Genomic DNA, 25831 nt, shown 5'->3' on the forward strand with positions numbered 1-25831 from the left:
ATTAGACTAAAACTAACATTTTATTTATAAAATAATATTTTTTTTTTAAACGGATGACTCGAAGCGAGATATTTCCCAAAAAGCAGCCGATGAGAGTCCAGCGTCGGTGTGAACTCCTTTAATACTGTGTAATAAGCATCTCGGGGAAATTCCTCAAGAAATCGCTCGAGAAAACGCCAAGAATACATTCCTGGAAATTCTAGGTGAAAAGGGCGTCGACTTTGAAGATGCTGAAATGTTACATTATTTTGATTTATTTAGGATTTTTTAATCACAACATAATCCCTATAGTTCCATTTGTGTTACTCCAGAGTTTTGATGATTTTTTTATTATTATTATTATTTATAAAATGTTGGGGGGGAATTATAAAGAATGCATGTCTAAAATTTTGACCGGTACTATACATCAGCGATGATTGCTTCAAGTAGCAATAAGTGATTTGTTTATTTATTTATTTTTATTCCTTACTTGTGAAATAACCAGAAAGATGTATAGAACAGGAAAAAAAAAAAAGAAATATAAAATAATAGTTTCAGCCATGGCCTCAGCAGTAGATTAACCCTTTCATGCATAAATTTATTTATGAGCATAATAAAGTAAATAAATATTTAAAAAATAGAACAAATCAGCAATAACATTCAATTCTAAAATATATTTTTTTAAAATTTAAACTTTCAGAAATACAAAATTTACAGTTTAGAACTGATTATCAAAATAAATAAAACTATTTTTTTTTAAATCTAAGGTGGTGTCTTGAACAAAAAATATTTCAATTAAAATTTGATTAGGATTTTTATTTAATTTAGTTATTTAATGTGGTTTTAATACCAAGTTAATACAGATGGAGAATGGTAAATAATCCTACGCAGCTACAGACGTTTATGTTAAATTAAATAACGCGCTCAAGTGATTTGGAGATGATTTACATTTGATATTTTCCTAAAATATTTGAAAGACGAGTTGTACTGTATATCGTGTGTGTGTGTGTGTGGACAGTATGCATGAAAGGGTTAGTCATTTAGTAGAGGCTACACTTTTTGCATTTTAAGGGCCACGGTAGACCCTGGGGGCGGAGTTTGGTGAACATGGGACATGGGTTCGATGAATAAAAAAGAAGAAAAATAACTCAAATGTCTAATCCACCATCTTATAAGACTAATTTTACCCATTGCACCTTGAAACTCTTGAGTCTTTCTGGTGAGAAACTGTTTTGCCTTTTTACCCAGGCAGCTTTGCATGGGTGTGGTCTCGGATTTCCATCAGCCAATAAAAGCATCCAAAGCAGGTGTATTAAAATAGCTTTAGGAATTTTTATTTCTCTTTTGGCTACATTCCCTACAACGGCAGCAGCATTTCAGAGACCGATCACAGACGAAGGGCTGAGAGAGAGGGAGAGACGGGGAGGAGGAGGAGGAGGAGGAGGAGGAGAAGAAGAAAGCAGACGGAGCACTGCTGATTCCGGCTCCTGGTTGGTCGCACGGCGTGATCTGTGATTTGGGGGCGGGGTCAGGCCCACTTTCTGTCTGTTAGCTTAGAAGTTGTTACACACACGCACACCCCTCAACACACACACACACACACACACACACACACACACCTGACAAAAAGGTACTGAATGAACATGCTGCAAATTCCTGGCAAATAAACTTCTCATATATGACATCTCTTGTTAAATTGTACAGTATACAAAAACAAAAACACAAGCCTAACTGAAAACTAAAAAGCAACACTGAGTAGCAGCAACGTGAACATTGCTTCAGGGGGCGACGTGGGACAGTCCAACACCGATCCTGGACCGGCCGTGAACATGATCCGTTATTAAACGTGAAGTTTATTTCCACCAATCACTGCCATGTGATGTCATCAGCATGAGCCACATACTCCTCCTGTGTTCATAAAGCTAAACAAATACTCCGTTTTCCATCCTGATCATCTAGACAGTGTGTGTGTGTAAGCATTTACGCTCCTGTGCGTGTTAACTTCCACACTGAAGTGAACCTCGACTTGTATCGTGATTGCCCTTTTATACGTGGAGTATAACGGTCGACCTTAAATCGCTTGGTTTACGGCGTTTCACAGACATTTATTCAGAGCGATTTAGAGAAGAGCTTTGGCGTCTCGATCAAAATCACGTCCTCGTGCTAGTTCGCTGGGATCAGGGACGAAGAGTACAATCGGGAACGCGTTGTGAAATCCAGCCCTGTCGTACTATGTGGCGTTAAATTAATGAACGAATACAAAGACTAAAGAAAACAAGCCGACACGCCCAAATAAATCAGATTCCTTTTTTTGGCACAATAGTGAGTCGAAATAAGCTCCACATCTGCCTTTCACCCTTTACCCTGATTGCTCATTTCATGCTCCCAGCTCTCTGTGCACTTCACCTTGTATGGAGTTTGTGGGCGTCGCTATATGCAAATGAGCTGTGTCTGGAACCGGCTTCGCACGTTACAGGCCATTGCGGAGGTTGAGGAAAATTTTAGCTCGGTTCGTCTCACGCAAACACTTTAACGTTACTAAAAGAGTGATGATTGAAGCTCGCTGCAATCCTTCAAACGTTGTGGAGAGCTAGAACCAGAAGGTTATGAGGTGTAGATGGTGTAGTTCCGATGGCACACGGGCACAAAACCTCTTTACTGTATCGTTTCAGTGCTGGAAAACCGGATAAACCTCGGTGAGAATAGCTTCCGTAAGATCGTGCCTCGTCTTCACGCCTTTATGTAATTTATTAGCTTGAGGTTGTAGTTTGTAGCAGATTTGTGTTCTAGATGGCACTGAGAGAGTGAAATGAACGCCTTGCTGCATTAAAGACAGAGTCACAGAGTCCACAAGGTGGAGTCGGACCTGATCCGGCGCCGACTACCTGGGCGGAGTCGAGCCAAACATACAGGGAGTGCGACGTGTTCCAGGCTGTGTGAGTGTGTTTAATGTCTCGTACGGTGTCGTGTAGGTTAGGGTTAGGCGTACGGGATCAGAAATCCGAACGGCTGGATCGGATCCGGCTCCGCCCCCTGGCCTTGTTTTTCTACAGCGAGGACCGCCTCCGTAAACACGCACGATTACTTCATAAAAAAACACTCGCATTCGACGTTAGAGCCGTTTCCATAGTAACCCGCTGTATTCCTCAGTGAAGGTGTGGACTAATCGAACCAAAATGACGCAGTGCATTATGGGTACTGTGGTCTCGGACACCGGTCCTTCAAAATAGTGCGGCGTTAAAAAGAATGTTTAAAAAAATCCGATGTGAGTTTTCCGAGTTTTCCGAGGCGCACGCTGATGACATCAGAGGTCGATGATTGGTTGGAAAAAAAAAATGTTGATCCAGAAATATCTATTTGAAGAAATCAAGTTTACCCTGGACCTGCTCTCTCACACACACACACACACACACACACACGACATATCCCAACAGCACCTGATACACTCGCGCGCACACACACACACACACACACACACACACAGCAGGGGACATAAGACAAAGAAATAATGAAAAGTGTGAAGTGTAATGCCCTCCCCCAACACACACACACACACACACACACGCACACCTCCTGTACACTCATGTTTAACCCAGCCACCTTGTGGCATTAGTATTCAAGTTTTTTTTTTTCCTCCCCACTCTCCCACCTGTGCTCAACATCCCATCATCAAGTGCACTTTCACCATGGCAACTTCAGCCAGGTGTGTGTTTAGGCCCACGTCCTGACCCGTAAACCCCTCCCACACTTTCCCCCACCTACACACAAGGGCACTCGCTCAAAACAAACAAACAAACAAACAAAACAAAACAAACTCAATCACTTTTCAAGCCAGACAGATCAACATGAGATCAGTATGAGATGATTGAGGAGGAGGCGGGGCTAGTGGGCATGGCCTGCAGGTTTCCGGACGAATTGGTTCGCCGGATGTGAGGGAGCAGGTACGAGTCGCTACAGAGCTGGTGGACGTCGTAGCGGTCCTCCTTCCTGTACGCCAGACAGCGCCGAATAAACGCCTACGCAGACACAATGAGAAAGAGGGAGAGGGAGGAGTCAACAAATTACTCGACGGAGAAGAGCGAGGCGAGGAGCTGCCGTGAGTGGACGGTGGTGTGTGTGTGTGTGTGTGTGTGTGTGTATACCTTGGCTTCGTTGCTGACCACAGGTTTGGGAGGGAACTGGACGTCAGTGGCTTTGAGGATGGTGTTCTCCTGGAGGATGTCCTGCTGAGACTGGTTATGGCCAAACGGCTGCAGAATAGCACGCACGCACGCACACACACACACAGGGGTAAATATGGCAAAAAAAAGAATATTGTATTATATGATACTCAAATAAATTTTTTCACACCAGAGAAGATGAGATACGATATAAAAGCGTGTGAGAAACAGTAGCGAGTATTTCTGCGATTGTGTTGCGGCAAAAAACACTTGCGATGAGACTTTGCGGAGAACTACTCGAACTGGCGGAATCACAATCTCGTAAAATCGTTTGGAGCGCTCTATCGCAGCGATGTCTGTCACTGAACGAGACCTTTCCGCTGCACTCGTGCTCAACGCACGTGAAACGTGACTCGAAGGCGGCTTTGACCGCGATGACGTCGCGTGACGCGTCTCGGCCCCGAATCCCCGGAAAATCTGCGGTGATTTAGAAAAAGAAAGCGCGAGCTCCTCGGAATATTGCGGAATTCGCTTGACTCTGCGATCGAAACGAGAATCGCGAAATCCTGGACGGACCGATTGGGCGTATTTATTTTTCTTCCCTACAGAAAAGGTGCTGACCGGAGCGACTTCTATCCCTAACAACACCGTTACGACTTCAGCCAACCGTACCGGCTAAACGTCCCGGATCTACAGGATGTCCGAAAAAGTCAGGAACCAATCGGAATACGTCACGTGAATACAGAGCGCCGAATACACGACTGCTAAGTTTAGACACACGCCTTCTTTATTTACATTTATTTTTCCACATTTTAGAATAATAATAATAATAATAAAGTCATCAAAACTCTGGAGTAACAGATGGAACTATGGGAATTATGTTGTGATAAAAAAAAATCCAAAATAGATCAAAATAATTTAATATTTCAGCATCTTCAAAGTCGACGCCCTTTTCACCTAGAATTTCCAGAAATGTATTCGTGGCGTTTTCTCACCGGATTTCTTGAGGAATTTCCCCGAGATGCTTTTTAAACAGTATTAAAGGAGTTCACACCGACGCCGGACTCTTATCGGCTGCTTTTCGGGAAATATTTCGCTCCGGGTTTTCTAATGAAAGAAACGGATACGCTGGAACGATTATATTTTTGTCTACGACACCGATTTGAAACATTTAAATCATACATCTTCAGATCAAAAGGTTTTTAACGATCATGAGAAACATTTCAGTCGAGTGTCCACAAACTTTTGACTGGTGGTGTATGTAAACTCCGACTCGTCGTTTCCGACCTTGACTCGGAATTCCGAGTCACACACGCAGGGCCCCGAGTTCAGGAATTGGATGAAATCAACATGGAAGCACTTCTTATTTTTATATACAGTTCATACAAGTATTCGTGTTCGATCGATCAATCAGCGTGCGGACAAAGTCGAACGCAGCGTCCGTCCTCCATGTTGGATTTTCTCACTTGCCTCTCAGACTGTAACCAGATTGCTCAGGGCTTGGTTTTCTTTAATAATAATATATATATATATTTATTTTAAAAAAAGAACTTTCTCAACTTTTAAAAAGCACTACAGACGGCAACGCTTTTTAAAAGCAGCTGTATTCGTGTGAAACGTTAAGAGGTTAGAGGTTAGAGGAAGTTACGGAAAGAGCTCTCGACATTGCGAAGGCAGAAAGGAGAAGAAAAAAACCCAAAAAGAACAAAAATGTCATTTTATCAGAAAAACCCTAACGCGTGTAAACACCGAGCAACGGTAACTCGATGTTTATTTTTACTTTATTTTATTTTTTTAAAACCGAAAATCAAGACCACAGTCCCGCCTTCTTGCTTTCTATTGGCTCAAGACTTCAAAGGTCAAAGTTCACCTAGACAAAGTTAAAGTACTGGAAGCAAACCTGCATCTTCTGCATGTCTCCTTTACCCTTAACTGACCTTTCTGACGTGTTTAGAGTTGAGCATTTAGTGTGTGTGTGTGTGTGTGTGTGTGTGTGTGTGTGTGTGTGTGTGTGTGTGTGTGTGTTAATTACCTTGCGTCCATAGAGACACTGGAAGAAGATGACGCCCACAGACCAGACGTCCACTTTATTTGAGATCTTTGGCGGCTCTTTTCCAACTACGAAGCACTCCGGTGGTAAATACCTAAACACGTCGAAAACAAAAAAACGCAAACGTGGTTAAACGGCGAAATCCTTTCATTCCACAGCTCTTTAGAGTTAGGTTCATTTCGGAGTAAAAACCATCCTGATAGCTCACCAGTAGGTCCCGGCTCCCTGCGAGGTCAGGTCCATACCGTCCACACCGTAGTTATCGTCATCCATGATCTTCGACAGGCCGAAGTCGGTGATCTTTATCTCTCCGCATGCGGTACCGTCCACCAGCAGGATGTTACCTGGGAGCACGTTTCGCTTGTTACACGCCAGACAGCTTTAAACGTTTCTATTCCACTGCCTTCGTTTATTAATTACGTATATGGAATTAGTGTGGATTTTATACTGGCATCAAAACAAGCGAGAACTCACTTCTGTATTGGAATAAAAAATAAAACATGGAGCGGAAAAAAAGAGGAAAACTGGACATTTATTCAAAAATAAATAAATAAATAAATTTTAAAAAGACATTGAACTAGTTTCGAGACACACGACGCCATCACGTTTTTGATTTAGAGCACGAACAGGAAAAATCATGGTAATGGTGCGTTCGAGTTGCGTCGGAAAGATCGTATTTACCAGCTGAACGTGCACGAACGCTACCGCAAAGTCGGAATTACGAGTGGGGGGAAACTCTGGATTTTCTTCAAGTTAGGAATTTCCGTGTCCTGGGGGGGACTGAACGTTTACTCGCTCGCCTCAGAAGCTGATTTCAGTTATTTAGATTTAGATTTAGAATAAAACAAGCTAATTTCCTGCAGAAAAATACGACGGGATTATACGATTCCGATATGACCCGTAACGATAAAGTTTACACCGGCTTTGTGAATTGATTAAAAAACACAGTTAAAAATGCAATGCGCATTGTTTGTTCTTAATTTTCTAGAAATTGTTTTAAAAACCTTGTTGTACTGTTTTAATAATTAATTAAGGGAAGGTACGCCGCCGTCTCGCTCCGACAGAAGTTGACTCGAACGGACCTGACATCGTAATTACGACTTCCCGACTCGTAAAATACGAACTTCCTAGGAGGACCTGAACGCACGGTCTGTGACAGACCTACTCATTTGGCCCAAACATCTAGGAAAAGTCTTTCTATAGACAGACATGGGTGATAAAATAAAAAGGTACGATGGTGTCAGAGAGAAGAGTGCGTATCGGAGCTCGCCTGGTCCCTGACAGTAGCGTGTGCTTCACCTGGTTTGAGGTCGTAGTGAATGATTGGCGGTTTGATCTCGTTGAGGTATCGGAGGGCGTTGGCGATCTGCATGACGATGGAACGAGCTTCTTTCTCAGACATCAGCTTGTGCTGCTTCAGGTAGAAGTCCAGATCGTTCCCCTCGCAGAACTCCAGCACCGTGCAGAACCTGGAACCATCGCTGCACATCAGGACACAACTCAGCTCGTGTTATATCTTTACTCTAGCTTGTGTCTGTTCTTACTTTACTCCACCGTACTATTTACACTACAATCTATAGCTAGTCTATATCTAAAGGTTCCCGGATACCTGGTGTCCTACTCCGGCAGGAGCCCCGTGTTGTAAATGAACACTGTTGTTATCTTGGTGTTAAAGTAATACAGAAAATCCCATAGCAACAAAAAAAATTTGTCGAGATCGAAACACCGGACTCAAAAGCTGCTTATAAAGGAAGGATAAGGACAGACTTTAGAGACGCGTGTTCCAGGTCTGACAGAGGGATTAAAAGCAACACCAATGGGACAAACACTACACTAAACTACAGCACCAGTAGAGGGCGCTACAGTGCTGTTTCAGAGGCAGAACAGACATTATGGGATATTTTTTTTTAAAACAGCTGGTTCTTTAATAGTTTGGTACTCGGTTCCGTTCGTTCCCACAGTAAACCTGGACGTGTCTGGATTTTTGTAACGCTTGCTGGATTTGGCACGGACTCTAAAGCACCATTTCCTCCACCGATCGTTTCAGGAAATGCTCCTGTGACTCACGTGTCCGTGTCCAGGGAGAAGTAGTCGTACAGTTTGACTATTCTGGGATGGTCCAGCTGCTTGTGGATTCGGTATTCTCTGCACGCATGTCTGTGGAAAGAGCACAAACGCGAAGGTTAAGAACGTACCGGTTGCAGCAGCGGGTCCTGCGTCATCAACACCGCCGGTGTGTGCAGCAGAGACGGCGGTTCTGAAAGTGTACGTACTTGTGGTAGTTCTCCTTCTTCTCCTCTCTCCAGTTCTTGTTGAGTTGGTGGATCTTCACTGCTGCGTAACGCTGCTCAAACAGGTCGAAGGCCTGAAACAAACAAAAAGAAAGAAAAAAAAAATCCATCGGTTTGAGTATGCGAGTGAGTCATGTGACCATTTGTGAATTTTTTTTTAATCAATAGCAGGCAGACGAGTGGATGGGCGGGCGGATGGATAAAAGGTGTTTGGATCAGGTTAGAAGATTTATTTTAACAGTTTTTTTTTAATGTATTTAACAGGAAATTAATTATAATTAATAATTTTTCTCCATTTTAAATGGAACATTATAGAAAGAGGAAGAAAGATTTCCCCTCTGAGTTTTCATTTACGCTTTCGAGTTTTCGTTAGCAAGTTTACGTTCGCCGTTCTGGCACAAACCTCTCGTGTGGGCGGGGCTTAACAGCGTTTTACTCCCATTGGATAGTGAGATTTGGATGGACAGCTGCCTGACCAGGAAGTAGAGACTTCAGTGGTGTGTAATTATAGTGTTTGTACTGGAAATCACTTACTTACTTACTTAAGCTAGTATATTAGTTCTTAATTAATATGTGAGGTTAATATGCGAGTCTAATACGACAATTTTTTTTCGAGATGAGCTCTCAGGAGCGGTACGGAGCGTCGTCGTCGTCGTCATCATCATCCTCGAGTTTTAGATCCCAATCTCACTAGCCAATGAGAGTAAAAAAATAAAAAACGATTCGGATTCCGATGACCTGAATTACCTTATAAACCTCGCTGAATCCTCCGCGGCCCAGCAGGTGCAGGAGCAGGTATCGGTCGTTGAGAGTTGGGTGATCTTTAAACCTAGAAGAAACGAACAAAACATACAAACTTTGTAGACTTTCTTTCTACAAAGATGATGATGATGATGATGTGAGGAGCCAGTTTAACAAAAGCCGTAAAAACGTCCAGTCTGTATAAAGGTGTGTCTAAAACCTCGCTGGTTAAGTCTCATTTCCTAATCCTTTAAAAAAGTCCCGTAAAGTGCAGATTCTCAGCTTTTCAGTCTCAGGTGGACGTTCGGACACTCGGTAGCGAACGAGGATACATCGTGGTTACGCTATCACGTTCTGCAGCGTTGAATTGTCAAGGAAACCCATGCAGTTTGTTCCTGAACCAAACAGGAAACGGCTGTTGCTGTTTAGTCCCACCCCCTCTCCATGCCCAGACTGGTTCAAACCGTCATCTACTCCACCAATCAACATGTTTCTTTTGGGCAGGGGGGAGGGAAATTCCTCATCTCTTTTATGGACACGTCTACATCGTCAGTAAATAAAATACCTTTTTCCCCATTGAAAAACACCTAGAATTACATCGTAATAAATGGCCAGAACTGGCTAAGGGAATGTTAGATGAAGACAAAATTTAATTCGGAAGTCTAAAACATCCAGGTATAACTTTCTAAAGATACTCTAAACTTCAGGAGGTTTTGTTTGAGTTCACAGTAAAAAAAACAAACAAACAAACAAACAAAAAAAAAACCACCAAATTGTTTCTGGCATTTTTCTAAACAGTTCTTGATAATTCATCCATCCATTCTCAGACAAAAAAAAATTCATTAAAATTGGGACTTTAAATGAGCTAGATTGAAAATTAAATGATATATGAATGCTAGAATAGGGTTAGAAAAAAAGAGAGAGAGAGAGAGAGAGAGAGAGAGAGGACTGACTGGGAGCTGTCCTCGTTACTGATCCTCTTCAGTTCACGGATGTGCAGATTCCTCACTCGCTCCAGACGTTCCAGCTCAGCCTGAATCTCCGCTTCCTCCTACACACACACGCACACACACATCCGCATGGGGTTAAACACACATGTAAACAGTTGCCAATCAACCTCCAGCTATTTCTTTTTACCAACACTTACATTTCCAGCCTTTTGTTGCCCCATCTCTAAATTTGAGACATGTTGCCGCCATTGAATTCAAAATGACCGTTTTTTTTTTGTTGTTTTTTTTAAATGGTACATTTCCTCAGTTTAAACATTTTATATGTTTTCTATGCACTATAGTGAATAACATACAGGTTTATGAGATTTTACACAGCGTCCCAAATTTTTTGGAACTGGGGTTGTAAGTCTCTGTGTACAAGGGGCATCTGCCGAATGCCGTAAATGTAAATTCATGGTAATGTACTCAGAACTACACCTATATGCGTGTGTGTGAGAGTGAGAGTGTGAGAGTGTGTGTGAGAGTGTGTGTGGGAGTGTGTGAGAGTGTGAGAGTGTGTGTGAGTGAGAGTGTGTGGGTGCGTGTGTGTGTGTGAGTGAGAGAGAGAGACCTTTTTGAGATGGCCCAGTCGGAGTTTGAAGATCTCCTCCTGTTCGTGATACTCTGCTAAAGTTAACCTGTGAAAGAAAAGAAAAAGGGTGAAAGGGCGTTAGAACAACGATCGGCGCTCTGTGCGCTCGTACTCCCGCATCGTTTCCCCGTGACACGCTGAGCGCTGCGTACAGTGAAGGTAGGCTGGGTTTGAGGAAGGGGTCGTTGTCCGCTCCGTTCACGGCTTTGGTCTTTCTGGGTTTGGACTCGTTGTAAGGCGCCAGGCTCTGAGACGGCGCCGTGTTCGGAGGTTTGCGCTTTGCGAGAAGCTTCCGCTGCCTTTCGATATCTTCCCTCTGTTGGTTCACCCACTCCTGCTGCCTACACACACACACACACACACACACACTTTCCCATTATACACCAAATTTCCATTGGTGACACTTGCTTAAATAAATACTGCAGAACTGTTATCAATACCAGTGCTGATTATTAGAAAATGACACCACAGCGCTGCTGAATTCTCCATTCTGATTGGCTGAGACGTTCTGAGGTGTGCGGTTATAGAGATAAGACACACACCACCAAACATTTGACAATTTTCACACCAAACAGTGGAAAAACTCCCCCTCCTGGTAGGAGAAGATAAAGACTGCTGTGTAATAGCAGTACAATATGTCTCAGCCTGCCACAATATTAGGAACAGCGAGTGATCTGCCTTGCCCTTGCGTTTCATATAACTGTTGTGATCGCTCTTCTTTATTATTATTATTATTTATTAGACGGTTTTATTCACGGGTTGCGCTGCCACATTTCCACGTCGGGGTGCGCGATATTTTCTAATAATTCAACAGCCCGATGTCAGTTCTTCCATAACTATTCTTCGCGTGCTTCTTACTTGACCAGGTTCTGGAAGGCGTATCCGTCGGTCCACTGCTCCGTGTAGGATGCTCCGTGTCGCACCGTGGTGAAGTGGCCGAGCCGTAGACGATCCTGCATGCTCTTCTCCCGACACGACTGCTTCTCCTGGGTGCTCTGATCGAACACACACACACACACACACACACGAGTACAGCGAACGAACCCCGATCGTGCGCGGAGAAACAAATCGACGGTTCACGTGTTACCGGTCTTACCTTCTCGATGAGCAGTTTCTTGCTCATGGTGGTGCACTTGTTCAGCCGCTCTTTATACCGTTCCAGCAGCTTCTGCTGTTCCTCGATCTGTCTCCGCAGGTCACAGTTAGCCTGAGGAGACCACACAGACAGCAGATTTCTGGGAGGACGCCACTGACACAACCGACGGTTTCATTCTGCGCACCAGGCTTAACACGGCAACAAATGATTATTAGGAATAGACCGAAATACAGAATGTAGAGGCGTGTAATTCAATTTACTCGGCCAAACGATGACACAACTACGACATCGAGGCAGATGTAGTCGCTCCTTTTGCATTCTTACCCTGAGCAGATCATCTATTCTGCCCTCCTTTTTCTCCAGGTCCAGATTCTTATTGCTCTCAAGGGCAGCGAGCTTTAACAGAGTCAGATCAGTCTGGAAACACACACACAAAAGGTCTGTGCATGCACATAGCGCTGTCACTGGAGATATAGGGATGTATTAGAGTTGTGATCTATGTCTACTGTATATATATATATATATATATATCTCTATGAATTTATATCTATATCCGGATTTCTGTAAGGCTGCAAATCAAATAAGCCGACGATATTGATTGACAAATCATTTTTTGGGGTTTTTTTTACTCAAATTTGCCTTTTTGCTGTCGACTTAGGGCGTGTCCACGTCTGGCTCGCGCTTGTTTCGGAACCTGGTGCGTTTTCTGCCTCTCTACACGAGCGCTCAGATCCGCACTGAAACGAACCCTGGAGTCGTGGTTCGCTTGCGGTGAGAAAGCGATCCGAGCCCTGTATAGCGACTGCATGATGGGAAGCGTGTTTGCTTTGCTAACAGCAAACTCGCGGCACGAATTGCCGTTTAACTCGGACCGAAGACGAAATAAAATAAACCCACCTTGTTGAGAAAGTTTTTGGTCCGACGAACGCATTTCTGAACGACTTTCGAAAACGCACGACGGCGCCCGGGGTTTACGAGGTGTTCGGCGAGCGTCTCGGGGAGACGGCGCTGTGAAAACGTCCATTTCAAATCGAGTCGAATCGAATCTTATTTATCACATATAAATAAGACATAACCATACACAGTATGACACACAGTGGAATGTTTTTGGGTTTTTTTTTACAACCGCAATGATATGTAAGAGAGAATAAAAAAAGACAAATAATAAAGACAAAAATATAATAAGAATATAATATACAGAGAATAAATATATATATTTTAGGAAAAAATGTACAACTTAGAATACAAAAATTACAATTACATATAATTGTAAAAATTAAAAAACTCAAAAGGAAAAATTGACAATTATAATATATTAAACGGAGAAGAAAAACTACACGTGCAAACGAGGTGTGCAAATTGTAGGGAGTGCAAAATATGATGCGATTTCCTGTTTAAACTGATTAATTATAATATCCACGGCTAAAAAGAAAGCTGCGACGAGCTCATGGAGCTGCTGTCCGTCCGTCTTGACGGATGACCGCTACGAGACGAATTCCAGAACACAAACAGGCGCGCTCTGACCAATGAGACGACAGTGGGACTGTGCAGAACCGATGTCTCGGGAAACGGCGCCGTGAGCCGGTGTTGTTCGCATGTTTCAGCAACGGTGCGTCGTTTGGACGTCGGTTCGTGAGCTCAAACGTGGCAGAAACCCAGGAGCTGTATTTTCTCGGCGAGAACACACCGGTGAGCAAACGCCGCTGAAACGAACACGAGCCGACGCTAACGACCGCTGGAATTTGTACAGCGCTTGTAACAGTCGACGCGGTCCACAAAGCAGCTTAACAGAAGTTCGGATGTAGATTCGGATCCCTAATGAACAATCCAGAGGCGATAGAGTGGGCGAGGGGGTGGGGGGAGTGGGCGAGAGGGTGGGGGGGGAGGGGGGCACTCTCCGAGGAACCTCAGAGACTCGAAAGGGAACCTAATCCTCTTCTGGGTGGGATGGGAAATATTTAGGCGATGGAGTGTGTGTTACCTGCACACTTCTGATACCGAGCTGTTTTGGCTGCATCATGTGATCGGTGAAACACAGGCTGGTGGGCGAGGAACTGTTCTGTCGCACCTGACACGCAGACGAAAAAATTCATTAATAAATAACTAAATAAATGAGGATGAATCACATAACTCATGATAACTCATGAACAGACTCGTTCAGACACTTACGATTGAGCCGGGGGCAGAATGAGAGCCGTGTGGGGCACGAAGACCAGGCGGCATTCCTCTGACAGGGCTGGAGCCGTTTCCTGCCTGAAACTGCGGCGTGAGGATTTCCCGGATTATTTTTCCAAAACGTATTTGATTAAACACTGTTGCTGGGCAACTAGGAAATACAAGTCTACCGAGCGTAACCTAGAGAGCAGCTACAGTGTTAGCAGTGTCTTTCTATAAGGAAAAGACAGAAGCTACAGTGTAGCGTAAATAAATAATTAAATAAATAAATACGAAGGTTCGATAAAACCTCTTGAACACTAGGTTGTGTGTTGGATGCGAGGGTGCGAGTCGTAGACCCCAACACTGGAACCTTAACCCTAATTAGACTGACGCACACATTTAACAGCACTTACGTCGAAGTAATCGCTGATCTTCGCTCCTCGACCGGATGACTTCCCTGGAAAGGTTCAAAAGAAAGACAGGGTGTTACGGCGTCTCTAGCAGAGACGAATAAGACCGCTAACATCAGAGCCACCAAAACGTCCCTGTTTTTAACGCTCATGAGAAACATTTCAGTCAAGTGTCCAGAAACTTTTGACTGGTAGTGTGTGTGTAAATTTGGTTCGCTTCGTAGATTTGAACGATGAATGGACAGAGTATTACGTGGTATCGTGATACAGCTGGTGTAGTGTATAGTGTAAGATATGTTTATGGTATCGGACGTGTGCGGCGGCCATCTGATGGCGTACACGTGATTGACAGTAACTGACAGTGATTGACGGCTTTTTTTATTATTGCGGTTTGGGACGTTGCCACATGTAGCGTCGTCAGTCGTCATGGTTTGTCAGCTTCCGTGCGGCTTCTAGTTTAGCTAGCTAGTTTCCAAATGAATATCACTATGCTACATAGATAGCATACACTACAGGTGGCTCTGGAAGTAGAATAGGACATTTGTAGGGGGAAAAAAACCAGGAAGTAGGCCACACCTTGGCTGCTCTCTGATTGGTTGTCGGCTTTCCTCTTCCTCCTAGTCGTCTCGGAGTGCTTCTTCTCGGGTGTCTAAAAACAAAACAAAACAAAACAAAATATATTCAAATATACTGCGTGATCGATTCGGAGCCATGGTGTCTGTGCAGGGGGATTAGTGGGTGCTATTATTTTTAAACAGCTGAGAAGGTTGGCTTACGGAATACGCCGGAGAGCCGCCTCTCTTCAGGTCGGAGTTCTGCAGTGAAGAGAAGGAACGAGGTCAAGATTTTGTTAATCACTAACAAATGCTGTGTGTGTGTGTGTGTGTGTGTGTGTGTGTGTGTGTGTGTGTGTGTGTACGTGCGGTTACCTCAGATTCCTTGTCACTTGATGATCCCAGACTGCCAAAGCTGTGGTTGGAGCACTCATTATTGATCAAGCCCTAAAACACACACACACACACACACACACACATCAATGCAGATAATAACACAAATCATGTTTTGTGTAATTATTAAATCTATTATCTGTGCTAAACTATGGTAGCAGTATGACTGTTCGGACATAACCCCAGGGACTAGCCAATTGTCATGGTAACCATAAAAGTTCGCCATAGCTTCTAGCTAAAACACACAGTGTACTGGTACTGCAAACAGGACAGTTTGGGACACGGCCTTTGATCATCGTGGGTGTGTGTGTGTGTGTGTGTGTGTGTGAGCTACAACACAGCTCCTCACACACCTTGGCTCCTCCGCTGGCGCTGCCTGTGCTGCCCCCGGTGCTACCGCTTACCGCCCCCATGAACCGAGCCTCGAGCAGCTCCTGTCTGCGTGGGTCCAGAGACTGCAGCTCCTCCATCCCTAACATACACAAACACACACACACACACACACTATTACACATTTCACTAATACACAAACATGAAACCTATTAGAACACACACTGACACTGACAGTGAGTGTTGCTCCGTGTTCATTCACGCAGCACACGGACTACACACACTGTGTACCTGATACAGGGTTATTGTAAGAGTAAGAGGATCAAATGGATAGACCTTTTAACACACACACACACACACACACAGAACAGCAGCAGACAGTCAGACGGGTGTGTCAGGGACATTAACTGCATTAGCATGTTAGGCTAATCGTCTCTTTTAAATAAATAAAAACTGTCACAGAGCGTTTCAGTCATCGTGTCTTTACTGTGTCCCCTGTCTGTCTCACTCTCCGTTTCTGCCTGTCTCTCTCTCTCATTACATTACAACACATTACGTTATTTGGCAGACACACTTATCCAGAACAACTTACATTTATCTCACTTATACATCTGAGCAGTTGAGAGTTAAGGACCTTGCTCAAGAGCGGCAGCTCAGCAGTCCTGGGATTTGAACTCACGACCTTCCGAGCAGTAATCCCACACCTTAACCACTGAGCTACCACTGCCCTACACTGTCTCGCTCTCTGTGTCTGCATCTGTCTGTCTCTCTCTTTGTCTGTATCTGTCTGAATCTGTCTGTCTCTCGCTCTGTTTCTGTCTGTTTTTGTCTGTCTCTCTCTCTTTTCTGTCTGTATCTCTCTCAGTGTCTGTCTGTCTCTCTCTGTTTCTGTCTGTCTCTCTCTGTCTGTCTCTCACTGTGTCTCAATCTGTCTGTCTCTCTCTCTGTATCTGTATGTCTGTCTCTCTCTCTGTTTGTGTCAGAATCTGTCTGTCTCTCTCTGTATCTGTATCTTCTCTCTCTCTCTGTCTGTCTCTCTACCTGTCTGTGTCTAAATCAGTCTATCTGTCTCTTGGTCGGTCTCTCTCTCTGTGTCTCTGAATCTGTCTGTCTCTCTCTGTGTCTGTATTTCTCTCTCTCTCTCTCTGTCGGTCTCTCTCTGTCTCTGAATCTGTCTGTCTGTCTCTGTCCGTCTGTCTCTCTCTGTATCTTTCTCTCTCTATCTGTCCGTCTGTCCCTCTCTGTCTGTCTGTATGTATATGTATTTGTCTCTCTCTTTCCCTCTCTGTATCTGTCTGTCTCTCTCACTGTATCTGTCTCTCTCTGTGTCTGTATTTGTCTCTCTCTCTGTCTCTCTCTGTATCTGTCTCTCTATATCTGTATTTGTCTCTCTCTTTGTCTGTCTCTCTTGCTGTATCTGTATCTCTCTCTCTAGCTGTCTCTCTCTGTATCTGTATGTCTCTCTCTATATCTCTCTCTGTATGTCTGTCTCTCTCCCTGTCTGTGTATAAATCAGTCTGTCTGTCTCTGTATCTGTCTTTCTCTCTGTGTCTCTGAATCTGTCTCTCTGTCTGTCTGTCTCTCAGTATCTGTATTTGTGTCTCTCTCGCTGTCTGTCTCTGTCTTTCTCTCTCTGTCTTTCTCTCTCTGTCTCTGAATCTGTCTGTATCTCTCTCGGTCTGTCTCTGTATCTGTCTCTGAATCTGTCTATCGCTGTCTGCATGTCTGTCTCTCTCGCTCTCTGTCTGTCTCTCTCGCTGTATCTGTATCTCTCTGTGTCTGTCTGTCGCTGTATCTGTTTCTCTCTCTGTATGTCTCTCTCTGTATCTGTCTGTCTCTCGCTGTATCTGTCTCTCTCTGTATGTCTGTCTCTCTCTCTGTCTCTCTCTGCCCCATCTGTCTCTCTGTCTGCCTCATCTGTCTCTCTCTCTGTCTCCCCATCTCTCTCTCTCTCTCTCTCCCCCACCTGTCTCTCTTTCTGTCTCCCCATCTGTCTCTCTCTCTCTGTCTCCCCATCTGTCTCTCTCTCCCCATCTGACTGTCTCACTCCCCCACCTGTCTCTCTTTCTGTCTCCCCATCTGTCTCTCTCTCTCTCCGCCATCTGACTCTCTCTCTCCCCCATCTGTCTCTCTCCCACATCTGTCTCTCCGTCTCTCCCCCACCTGTCTGTCTCCAGCACTCTATCCATCAGTCTCTCTCTCTCTCTTTTTGACCTTCATATGTGCCACACTGCCACCCTTCCTCCATCTTGGGAGCAATTCGGCTGCGAGCACTTTTTGGCATGAAGTTGTGCCATGGCTGCTGTGTGTGTGTGTGTGTGTGCGTGAGAGAGAGAGACACACACACACACACACGAGTGTCTGGGTGAAAAACAGGAGGCGTCGGGTGTAAGATGTCCGACTGAACACACATTTACACAGAACCAGTCCTGTTCGTTCATCAGTCAGTCAGCACACTGCGGCCATTTTGTCACGCTGGAGAACGCGCTGCAGCACGAACGCCAGTCTGTTACAACCGTTACGTTATCGATAACCTGATCATGCTCTGTGATGTAAGAACCCCGTCCTAAACCCTCCCGCTGGCTCTCGACCACGCAGTGGAGCTGCTGGCCGTCTCAGACGTCTTCGTGTGGTTTGTGACGCTGCATGACACACGGTTCACGTATAAACACGGACAGAAGGAAGGACGTCACAGAGCTAAAAACAGTCGCACGCTCCTCCTTGAAGCCGGGTCAATGCGTCCGCGTCACACTCAGGGTCGAGGAAACGACGTTCTTCGTGAAAGGGACTGAAAATATTTTTGCGGAATAAATAAATCATCGACGAAAGAAAAAACTGTCACCATAAAACTCATCCAGATACAGTGGAATATTTCTGACGTAGTTTAGTTTCTTTATTTTTCATGGCAAGGCTGGAATTATGCCTCGTTAATGATCCAAACGGCGTCTGAGGCGAGTGTGTAATGTAGGTTTCGCGACATTAGCCTCATTACCCCAAACGTGCCTTTAAGGATAAAGAGGAAACGTCGTCCGAGTTTAGAACGTTCCGCAGTTAATTATGAATTTAATAAAGACGAATAAAATTAGCACGCATTCAGCCAAGAGTGAGCTGTAAACTCGTGAACTTCTTTCTGAGGTTTTTAGTGCTGCTTTTATACAAAAAAAAAAAAACTAAATTATTTTCTTTTCTTTTTTTTTTAAATCGCCCGAGTTTCTGGTGACGTCACGGCGAGGAGGACTTCCTTTCCCTCACAGTAGCTCAGTGCCTTAACCACTGAGCTCCCACTGTCTTAACGGCTTCCTTTAGCTCCAACTGATAAAATAATAATAATAATAATAATAACAATCGTAAAAAAAATAAAATAAAAAACAACAACATAGATAATAATATTCAGTCTTTACAGGTTTTCCCACAGAGTTGTTCGTGAATGTCACGGCCAAAAACACTTGATTTTGCTGCGGAGTCTTTCAAAAATATGCGACAGGATTTACAGCGGTTTTTTGTGCTTTATCTGCGGAAAACTACTCGAATTGGCGAAATCGTAAAGCGCACGAAATAGCTTTGCACGCTCTTTCACAGTTAAGTCTGTCGGTAAACGAGACCTTTTAGCCGTACTCGTGAATCGAACAGGGCTTCAGTTGAATGCGCGTCGTGATGACGTCACGTGACGCGTCTCGGCCCGAATCTGAGGGAGAATCCGGGGTAATGCTGAAAAATACCAAGCTCCTCCGAGTTCTGCGGCGTTTCCTTCATTTCGTGTCATTTCCTGCGATCGCAAAATCCGCGAGATCCTGGAGGGACTGACTTTTTTTTTTTTTTAAATGAGCCAATTTAAAGGTTGTACAAATAACCTGGATGATATTCAGAGTATGTTTTTTTTTTTTAAATGCAATAGTTTGTTAAGTCGCAGAAAAAAAAAAAACACATTTGGAAAACACACTTCCTGTCTGGAAGGATTGTCCGTGTTTGTACGAGCCTATTGAGAGAAATTATTTTATAGACACTCTACAGGCCAGTAAAGATCCTGGGGGCGGAGCTTCATGAACATGGGCGGGGACATGTAAAAGTCGAACCGACCGAACCGTTAGAGACCAAACCCCTCCGTCCGTTTTCTGTACTGCTTTGTACAAAGTTGTGACTTTGCAACGTATCGCTTTAATCGTCACGCGCTCGGTGTTCAAAGTAAAATGATTTAGATCGTCGCGTCATCGAGCACGTCGCACGCATGCTGCTCAAACCTCCAGCACCCCGAGCGTAAAACGGCTTCCAGCGTCGTAACACGTGGCTCAAGTCTTCCAACTGTCTAGACATGACGAAAAGACATGTTTTAGTCACGATTTATAAGTCCGTCGTCTAAACGCGATCCAAGCAGGGATATTATTACACAATTCAGGAGAGAGAAAAAATTAAAGCGGGCGTAAGCGTCTTGTCCTGACCTGCACACTTCTGCTTCATGGGTGAATACTTCACTTCGGTGAGTAATCTTTGGCACGTTGTCATCCGTATCAGCTCCACATATCCCGTACGCGCTCTAACGCTATTCGTGGTCGAATATCAGTAACGCCGAGGAAGATGGAGAGCCGCAGGGTCATCTGCGCGATCCAATCAGACATGAGCGGCGCTAAGTACAGGTGTTGAACGGCGTCCAGTGTGTCTCGAAGACATCTGGTGGTCCGATCACGGTAACGTTTGTAGCGTGAACACAAAAGCGTCTCGATGCGTCCAACGAAGGATCAAATAATCATCTGCGTCTTCGGGCCTTTCACGATAATTACGTGATCGGTTTATCGTACGATATACGGACGTGACCTCGAGCATTTTTTTCCTGACCTCGATATCGCCCGTTGTGTTTACATAAGAACGAATATCAGCAACATTTTACCCGTTCACGCTGCTTCTGTCCTCTCATCTGCTCTATATTCGTCGAATTTAAGATGAAAACGCACGTTCGAACGCAAATACTGTGTTTAAAATGAATAATTGTGACACGATGAAATATTGACTAAATTTAAGTGATATTCACCGTCAGAAGACAAAAAAAATATTTTCTGACATTCCAATCCCAATATCTGAATATCCTTAAGTATTAAAAGTTCACTGCGCTTTGAAAGTCTGTACTTGCATTATTATGCTGTTATAGTATCATTATATCAGCGGCATACACTGCCCTCCATTAATATTGGCACCCGTGGTAAATATGAGCAAAGAAGGCTGTGAGAAATTGTCTTTATTGTTTAAACTTTTGATCTTTTGTTCAAAAAAAATTCACAAAAATACTCTGCTCTTATGGATATCAAACACTTGCAAAACACAACACAGGTTTATCAAAAGGTTGGAGAAAACATGGTAAGGGATCTGAGACCGTTCCTCCATACAGAACCTCTCCAGATCCTTCACATTTCCTGTTCCTCCTCTTCAGTTCACCCCACAGGTTTTGTATGGGGTTCAGGTCAGGGGACTGGGATGGTCATGGCAGGACCTTGATTTTGTGGTCAGTAAACCATTTTTGTGTTGATTTTGATGTATGTTTTGGATCATTGTCCTGCTGGAAGATCCAACCACGGCCCATTTGAAGCTTTCTGGCAGAGGCAGTCAGGTTTTCATTCATTGATAGAGTCCATGATGCCATGTATCCTAACAAAATGTCCAGGTCCTCTGCCAGAAAAACAGCCCCAAAACATTAAAGATCCACCACCATATTTAACCGTGGGCATGAGGTACTTTTCCATATGACTACCTCTCTGTGTGCTCCAAAACTACCTCTGGTGTTTATTACAAAAAGCTCTATTTTGGTTTCATCTGACCACAGAACCCGATCCCATTTGAAGTTCAGTAGTGTCTGGAAAACTGAAGACACTCGAGTTTGTATTTGGATGAGAGAAGAGGCTTTTTTCTTGAAACCCTTCCAAACAACTTGTGGTGATGTAGGTGACTTCGGATTGTAGCTTTGGAGACTTTCTGACCCCAAGATGTAACTAATTTCTGCAATTCTCCAGCTGTGATCCTTGGAGATTTTTTGTCCACTCGAACCGTCCTCTTCACAGTGCGTTGAGACGATATAGACACACGTCCAATTCCAGGCTGATTCATAACATTTCTAGTTGACTGGAACTTCTTAATTATTGCCCTGATGGTGGAAATGGGCATTTTCAATGCCTGTGCTATTTTCTTATAGTCACGCCCCATTTTGTGAAGCTCAACAACCTTTTACCGCACATCACAGCTATATTCCTTACTCTTACCCATTGTTATGAATGACTAAGGGAATTTGGTCTGTGTGTTACCTCATATTTATACCCCTGTGAAACAGGAAGACATGGTTGAACAATTTCCTGTTCCTAGTCACCCAGGTGTACTAAAAAAGATCAAAAAGTTAAACAATAAAGACAATGTTTCACAGTCTTCTTTGCTCAGATTTACCAAGGGTGCCAATATTAGTGGAGGGCAGTGTAAAATGATCTTAAAATGACAATAATATTGTTTATGGCAATTATTAGTAGTTATCATGACAGGCCTATGCGTCAGTGGAGCTTAGCTAGAAAACACGTAATGGACAAAGGCTACACTATAACAGCAAAATCTAGTAATAAAGAGTTAGTTAATGATTTAAACTTTTCAGAGCTTCAGCGTATGCGTCCGTCACGTGACATAAGAACGAACAACTCGCCGCTGAAACCTGGTTGCGTAGAGAATCAATCATTTCTGTTTCCCATAATTTGTCCTTGGATACATTATAATTTTTTTCCTTATTCCTTATATATGATCACAGGTTGCATAAGTAGTAGCAATAGTAGTGTTGGGGGAAACCTGGCTAATGAAATTGTAACATTTTAATTGAAAATCTGCTCAAAATGAACGAAACGAAATAAATAAAGATTCGTTCGTTTTGCTGAACAATATTCAAAGACCCAAGTCAGTAAAACGATCCGAACGACCCATAGTCACGGAGGGCAAGCTCCCACCCCAGGGGGTGGGACTTCTATGTTCTAGAGAGCGTTTAATTGGACGAACGCAAGACTAGTACAGGATGAGTCGTCAAAAACGTCAAAAAAAAAAAACGAACCATTTTTCATCTCCAAAACTATTCTTTTATTATATTGTACGTATTTATTGAAGATATACTATCATACTCGGATCTCTAACCGTAATAAACATCTACAACAAGCTGTCAAAGATTAATTCTGTTGTTGTTTTGAACTTTAAGAAGCCTCTGAGCCCTGAGTTGTGGTGAAACAGTGTGATGGACGTGCTGAGGCATGACAATGCAAAGCAAGAAAAAGATTAACCCCCTTGTTTAAACCTTGGCTATTTATTTTTTTATTATTATTCATTTGTGTAATATTTACTCGCGTTGTGTAATGTTTAAAAACGCACGAGCTCCGTTTAATCTCCACAGCAAGACGTGAAAAAATGCCCGTTAAAATGACGTCACACTGCCTAACTAGCTCGGCTGCTAATTATGTGTTAATTATGCTGGTTTAAGGGCATTACTGACACCGGGCTAGGCTAACCAGCTTGACATCGCAATATAGAACATGTTAAGCTGTCAGTAATCGATAAATAAAATCATTTTAAAGCACTAATGAGGGTGAAAAAACTTCTGAAAGCGAAACTCGGGTTTTGAAGCGAAAAAAAAAAACAGCTCGCGACAACCATGAAGAATAAAATGCACCAGCGCGTGCGCCATCGGGGGAGACTGGAGCACATAGTCCGCGGCCTTTTCACGTCTGGGGTCAAAATTTTAAATAAATTATTCCCTCGACCCAATCCGAGAATTAAGGACACTTTCGAGGGAAAATGAACTTTAAATATCACAAATACGCTGAGATTACCTCTGTCACGGATCCCGGGGGTTGAGATGTGTGTGTTTAAAGCCAGGCCCGGGGTCGCAGATGGAGAACTGGGACCAAAGATGGCGCTGCGTCCAAACTTCCAGTGAGGATTCTCTCACTTTGGACACTCATTAAGCCCAGAAGTGCGGGGTGGGGAGAAAAAAAACAAACAAACCAGACAGTCAATCCCAAACCAATCCAACCTCCGACATCTCCTGCGTCGCTATTCCGAATGATGACTGCTCACATCTCTTTTCCTTGCTTTCCCTTCCGCAGTGCGCTATGAAGCGTTTATGTCTCGGTTATAACGCATCGCTTTGACACTGCACACATCCGCTATAGCCACAGGTTCATGCACTCTCAAATAAACCCCACTGTCACAACCCGAGCCGAGTCCCTGCTCCATTAGGCATTGCGCATGCGCGGCAGCTTGCTTCACGCATGCGCACTGTGTATGGAGCGCCCGTGGACACTGATGACTTCCGGTTTGATTTACTTTGTTTGTTTATTTACGTATTTTCGGATTTACCGATGAAGAGAAGAAATGAAAAACCGGTCGTTTATCAAAAAAATAGATTTATCCAGACACAAAAATCGGCTAACAGCCTGCCAATTATAAACGTCACTCAAAATGAATGTTCCCGCCCACTTCCGGGTTTTCATGCAAGGAAAATCTGAAAGACCTAGCAGAATAAAATCGTATTAAAGATCTAAAAGGTGTTTTAAGTGTGTGAATGTGTGATCCAGTTAAACTGGGAGTTTTTAAGCCACTTTTTAGGTGACTTTTTAGCCTCAGTCACAAATGTCATGGCTGATCAACTAGCCTATATTTGGGATTCAGGGAAAACATTGACGGTCCCGCCTACTTCTGGTTTTGTTTGTTTGTTTGTTTGTTTGTTTGTTGATAAAGAGCAGGAAAGGAAAATTGATCATGTAACAAAAATGTATCCAGACAAAACCTGACTGCCTATTAGATGTCACTCATCAATGGCCCTACCTACGTCCTGTTTTGTTTGTTTGTTTATTATGTGTTTATTTATTGATGATGAGCAGAAATGGAAAACCAATCATTTCTCAAAAAAAATTATCCAGACAAAAACTGGCTTCCTATAAATGTTGCTCAACATATATGTCCCCGCCTACTGTTTTGCTTGTTTGTTTGTTTGTTTGTTTTTGTTTAAATGAAAAGAACAGGGATCCTAAATTACTATTACTAACGCTAAATTACTTACACTTAAGCGAAAGTACATACAGTATATTGTGTCAAAATCTTTCGCAAACATTAAAAAGCAAAGAGTAAAAGTTTTTAAGTAATGAAATTGAAGGAAACGCATTATACATGTTTACACCAAAACATTTTTGATTTGCTTAGTAAAAATCCGGTGGTAATTAGTTGGCTGGTGTTGTATTTTTGTTAGTGAGTAGTTAGCAGTTAGAAGAGTTACAGTGGTGTTTAATAGCAGAACATTTTTCAGTGAGTTCAAACATAAGGGAAAACAGTCAGATTTTGCTGTTGGTTTCAAAAAACAAAACAAAAGAGCAAGAGCTTCTTTTCTCTCTCACCATTTATACGGATGAGAAATCCAGCATAGAAGCAGAAGAGACGGTGGTGCCGGTGCTGGACTCAACATCCCAGAATGCAATGTAGCTATGCATGTAGCTATACATTGCATTCGCAATTGCTCTGGGTTATGGCAGAGTTTCAGGAGCTTGTCCAGTCAGTGATCTAAGCGATAACGAGCACAATGGCGTCGATGCCGGTGAACGTTTCAACTTTGGAAGCTGATCTGTTTGAACAGAGTGTATAGATGATGATGTGAGAGAGCTGGACATCCTAAAGGACTAAAGCGCTGCTGCATCACACTCTTTAGACAGAGATGAAGCGAGGGTTGAATACCACTGTGTAGAAAACAGATAACCAAAGTGAAAACATACCAGCATTTTGCTGCAAGAAGTTTGAACTAAAAAAGTTTCATTACAGAATAAATCTTGGACACGGTTAACGATCGCATTCCTCCGTATTCATTCTGCTAAAGAATATTCTGTTGTATACGTAACTGATATGATGAGTAAACATTAAAACATTCAATCTCTTTTTACATAAAAGAGCATATGCATATTTTAATTGACGGTAAAGTTACAGCAGAGCGGATGTGTATTTCAGGAATGTTCTGTTGATTACGTGCATAGAGATGTGCACAGATGGCTATTGTGCGATTCATTTAGTCCAGATGTGTAGAAAAACAACACATCTGTC

General features: G+C 43.3%; 1 protein-coding gene across 1 annotated transcript; it reads right to left on the reverse strand.

The window, feature by feature from the left end:
* Window positions 1-1289: 1289 nt before the first annotated feature.
* tlk1b (tousled-like kinase 1b) lies at window positions 1290-23978 on the reverse strand. The gene is made up of 22 exons (XM_053636088.1): window positions 23575-23978; window positions 15766-15884; window positions 15395-15466; window positions 15242-15280; window positions 15042-15114; window positions 14469-14512; window positions 14068-14157; window positions 13880-13966; window positions 12223-12315; window positions 11899-12009; window positions 11661-11797; window positions 10955-11143; window positions 10782-10848; window positions 10175-10272; window positions 9228-9309; window positions 8463-8554; window positions 8257-8346; window positions 7489-7658; window positions 6398-6533; window positions 6172-6283; window positions 4122-4229; window positions 1290-3995 (listed from the first exon to the last, which is right to left on the reverse strand). Exons 2-22 carry the CDS (start codon window positions 15880-15882, stop codon window positions 3831-3833), a joined length of 2172 nt encoding a protein of 723 aa, XP_053492063.1. The 5' UTR covers window positions 15883-15884; window positions 23575-23978; the 3' UTR covers window positions 1290-3830.
* Between the last annotated feature and the right edge of the window lie 1853 nt (window positions 23979-25831).

Source organism: Ictalurus furcatus, chromosome 11 (genome assembly GCF_023375685.1).
Source record: "Ictalurus furcatus strain D&B chromosome 11, Billie_1.0, whole genome shotgun sequence".
NCBI classification, from domain to species: Eukaryota; Metazoa; Chordata; class Actinopteri; order Siluriformes; family Ictaluridae; genus Ictalurus; species Ictalurus furcatus.

Bases quoted from the DNA above. Each gene is read 5' to 3' on its own strand.
- tlk1b (XM_053636088.1), bottom strand. From the start codon at position 15,882: ATGGAGGAGCTGCAGTCTCTGGACCCACGCAGACAGGAGCTGCTCGAG. The intron at 11,798-11,898 runs GTAAGACCGGTA...GTGTTCGATCAG, and splicing joins AGAAACTGCTCATCGAGAAG to AGCACCCAGGAGAAGCAGTC. The intron at 6,284-6,397 runs GTGAGCTATCAG...CGACGTGTTTAG, and splicing joins CAGGGAGCCGGGACCTACTG to GTATTTACCACCGGAGTGCT.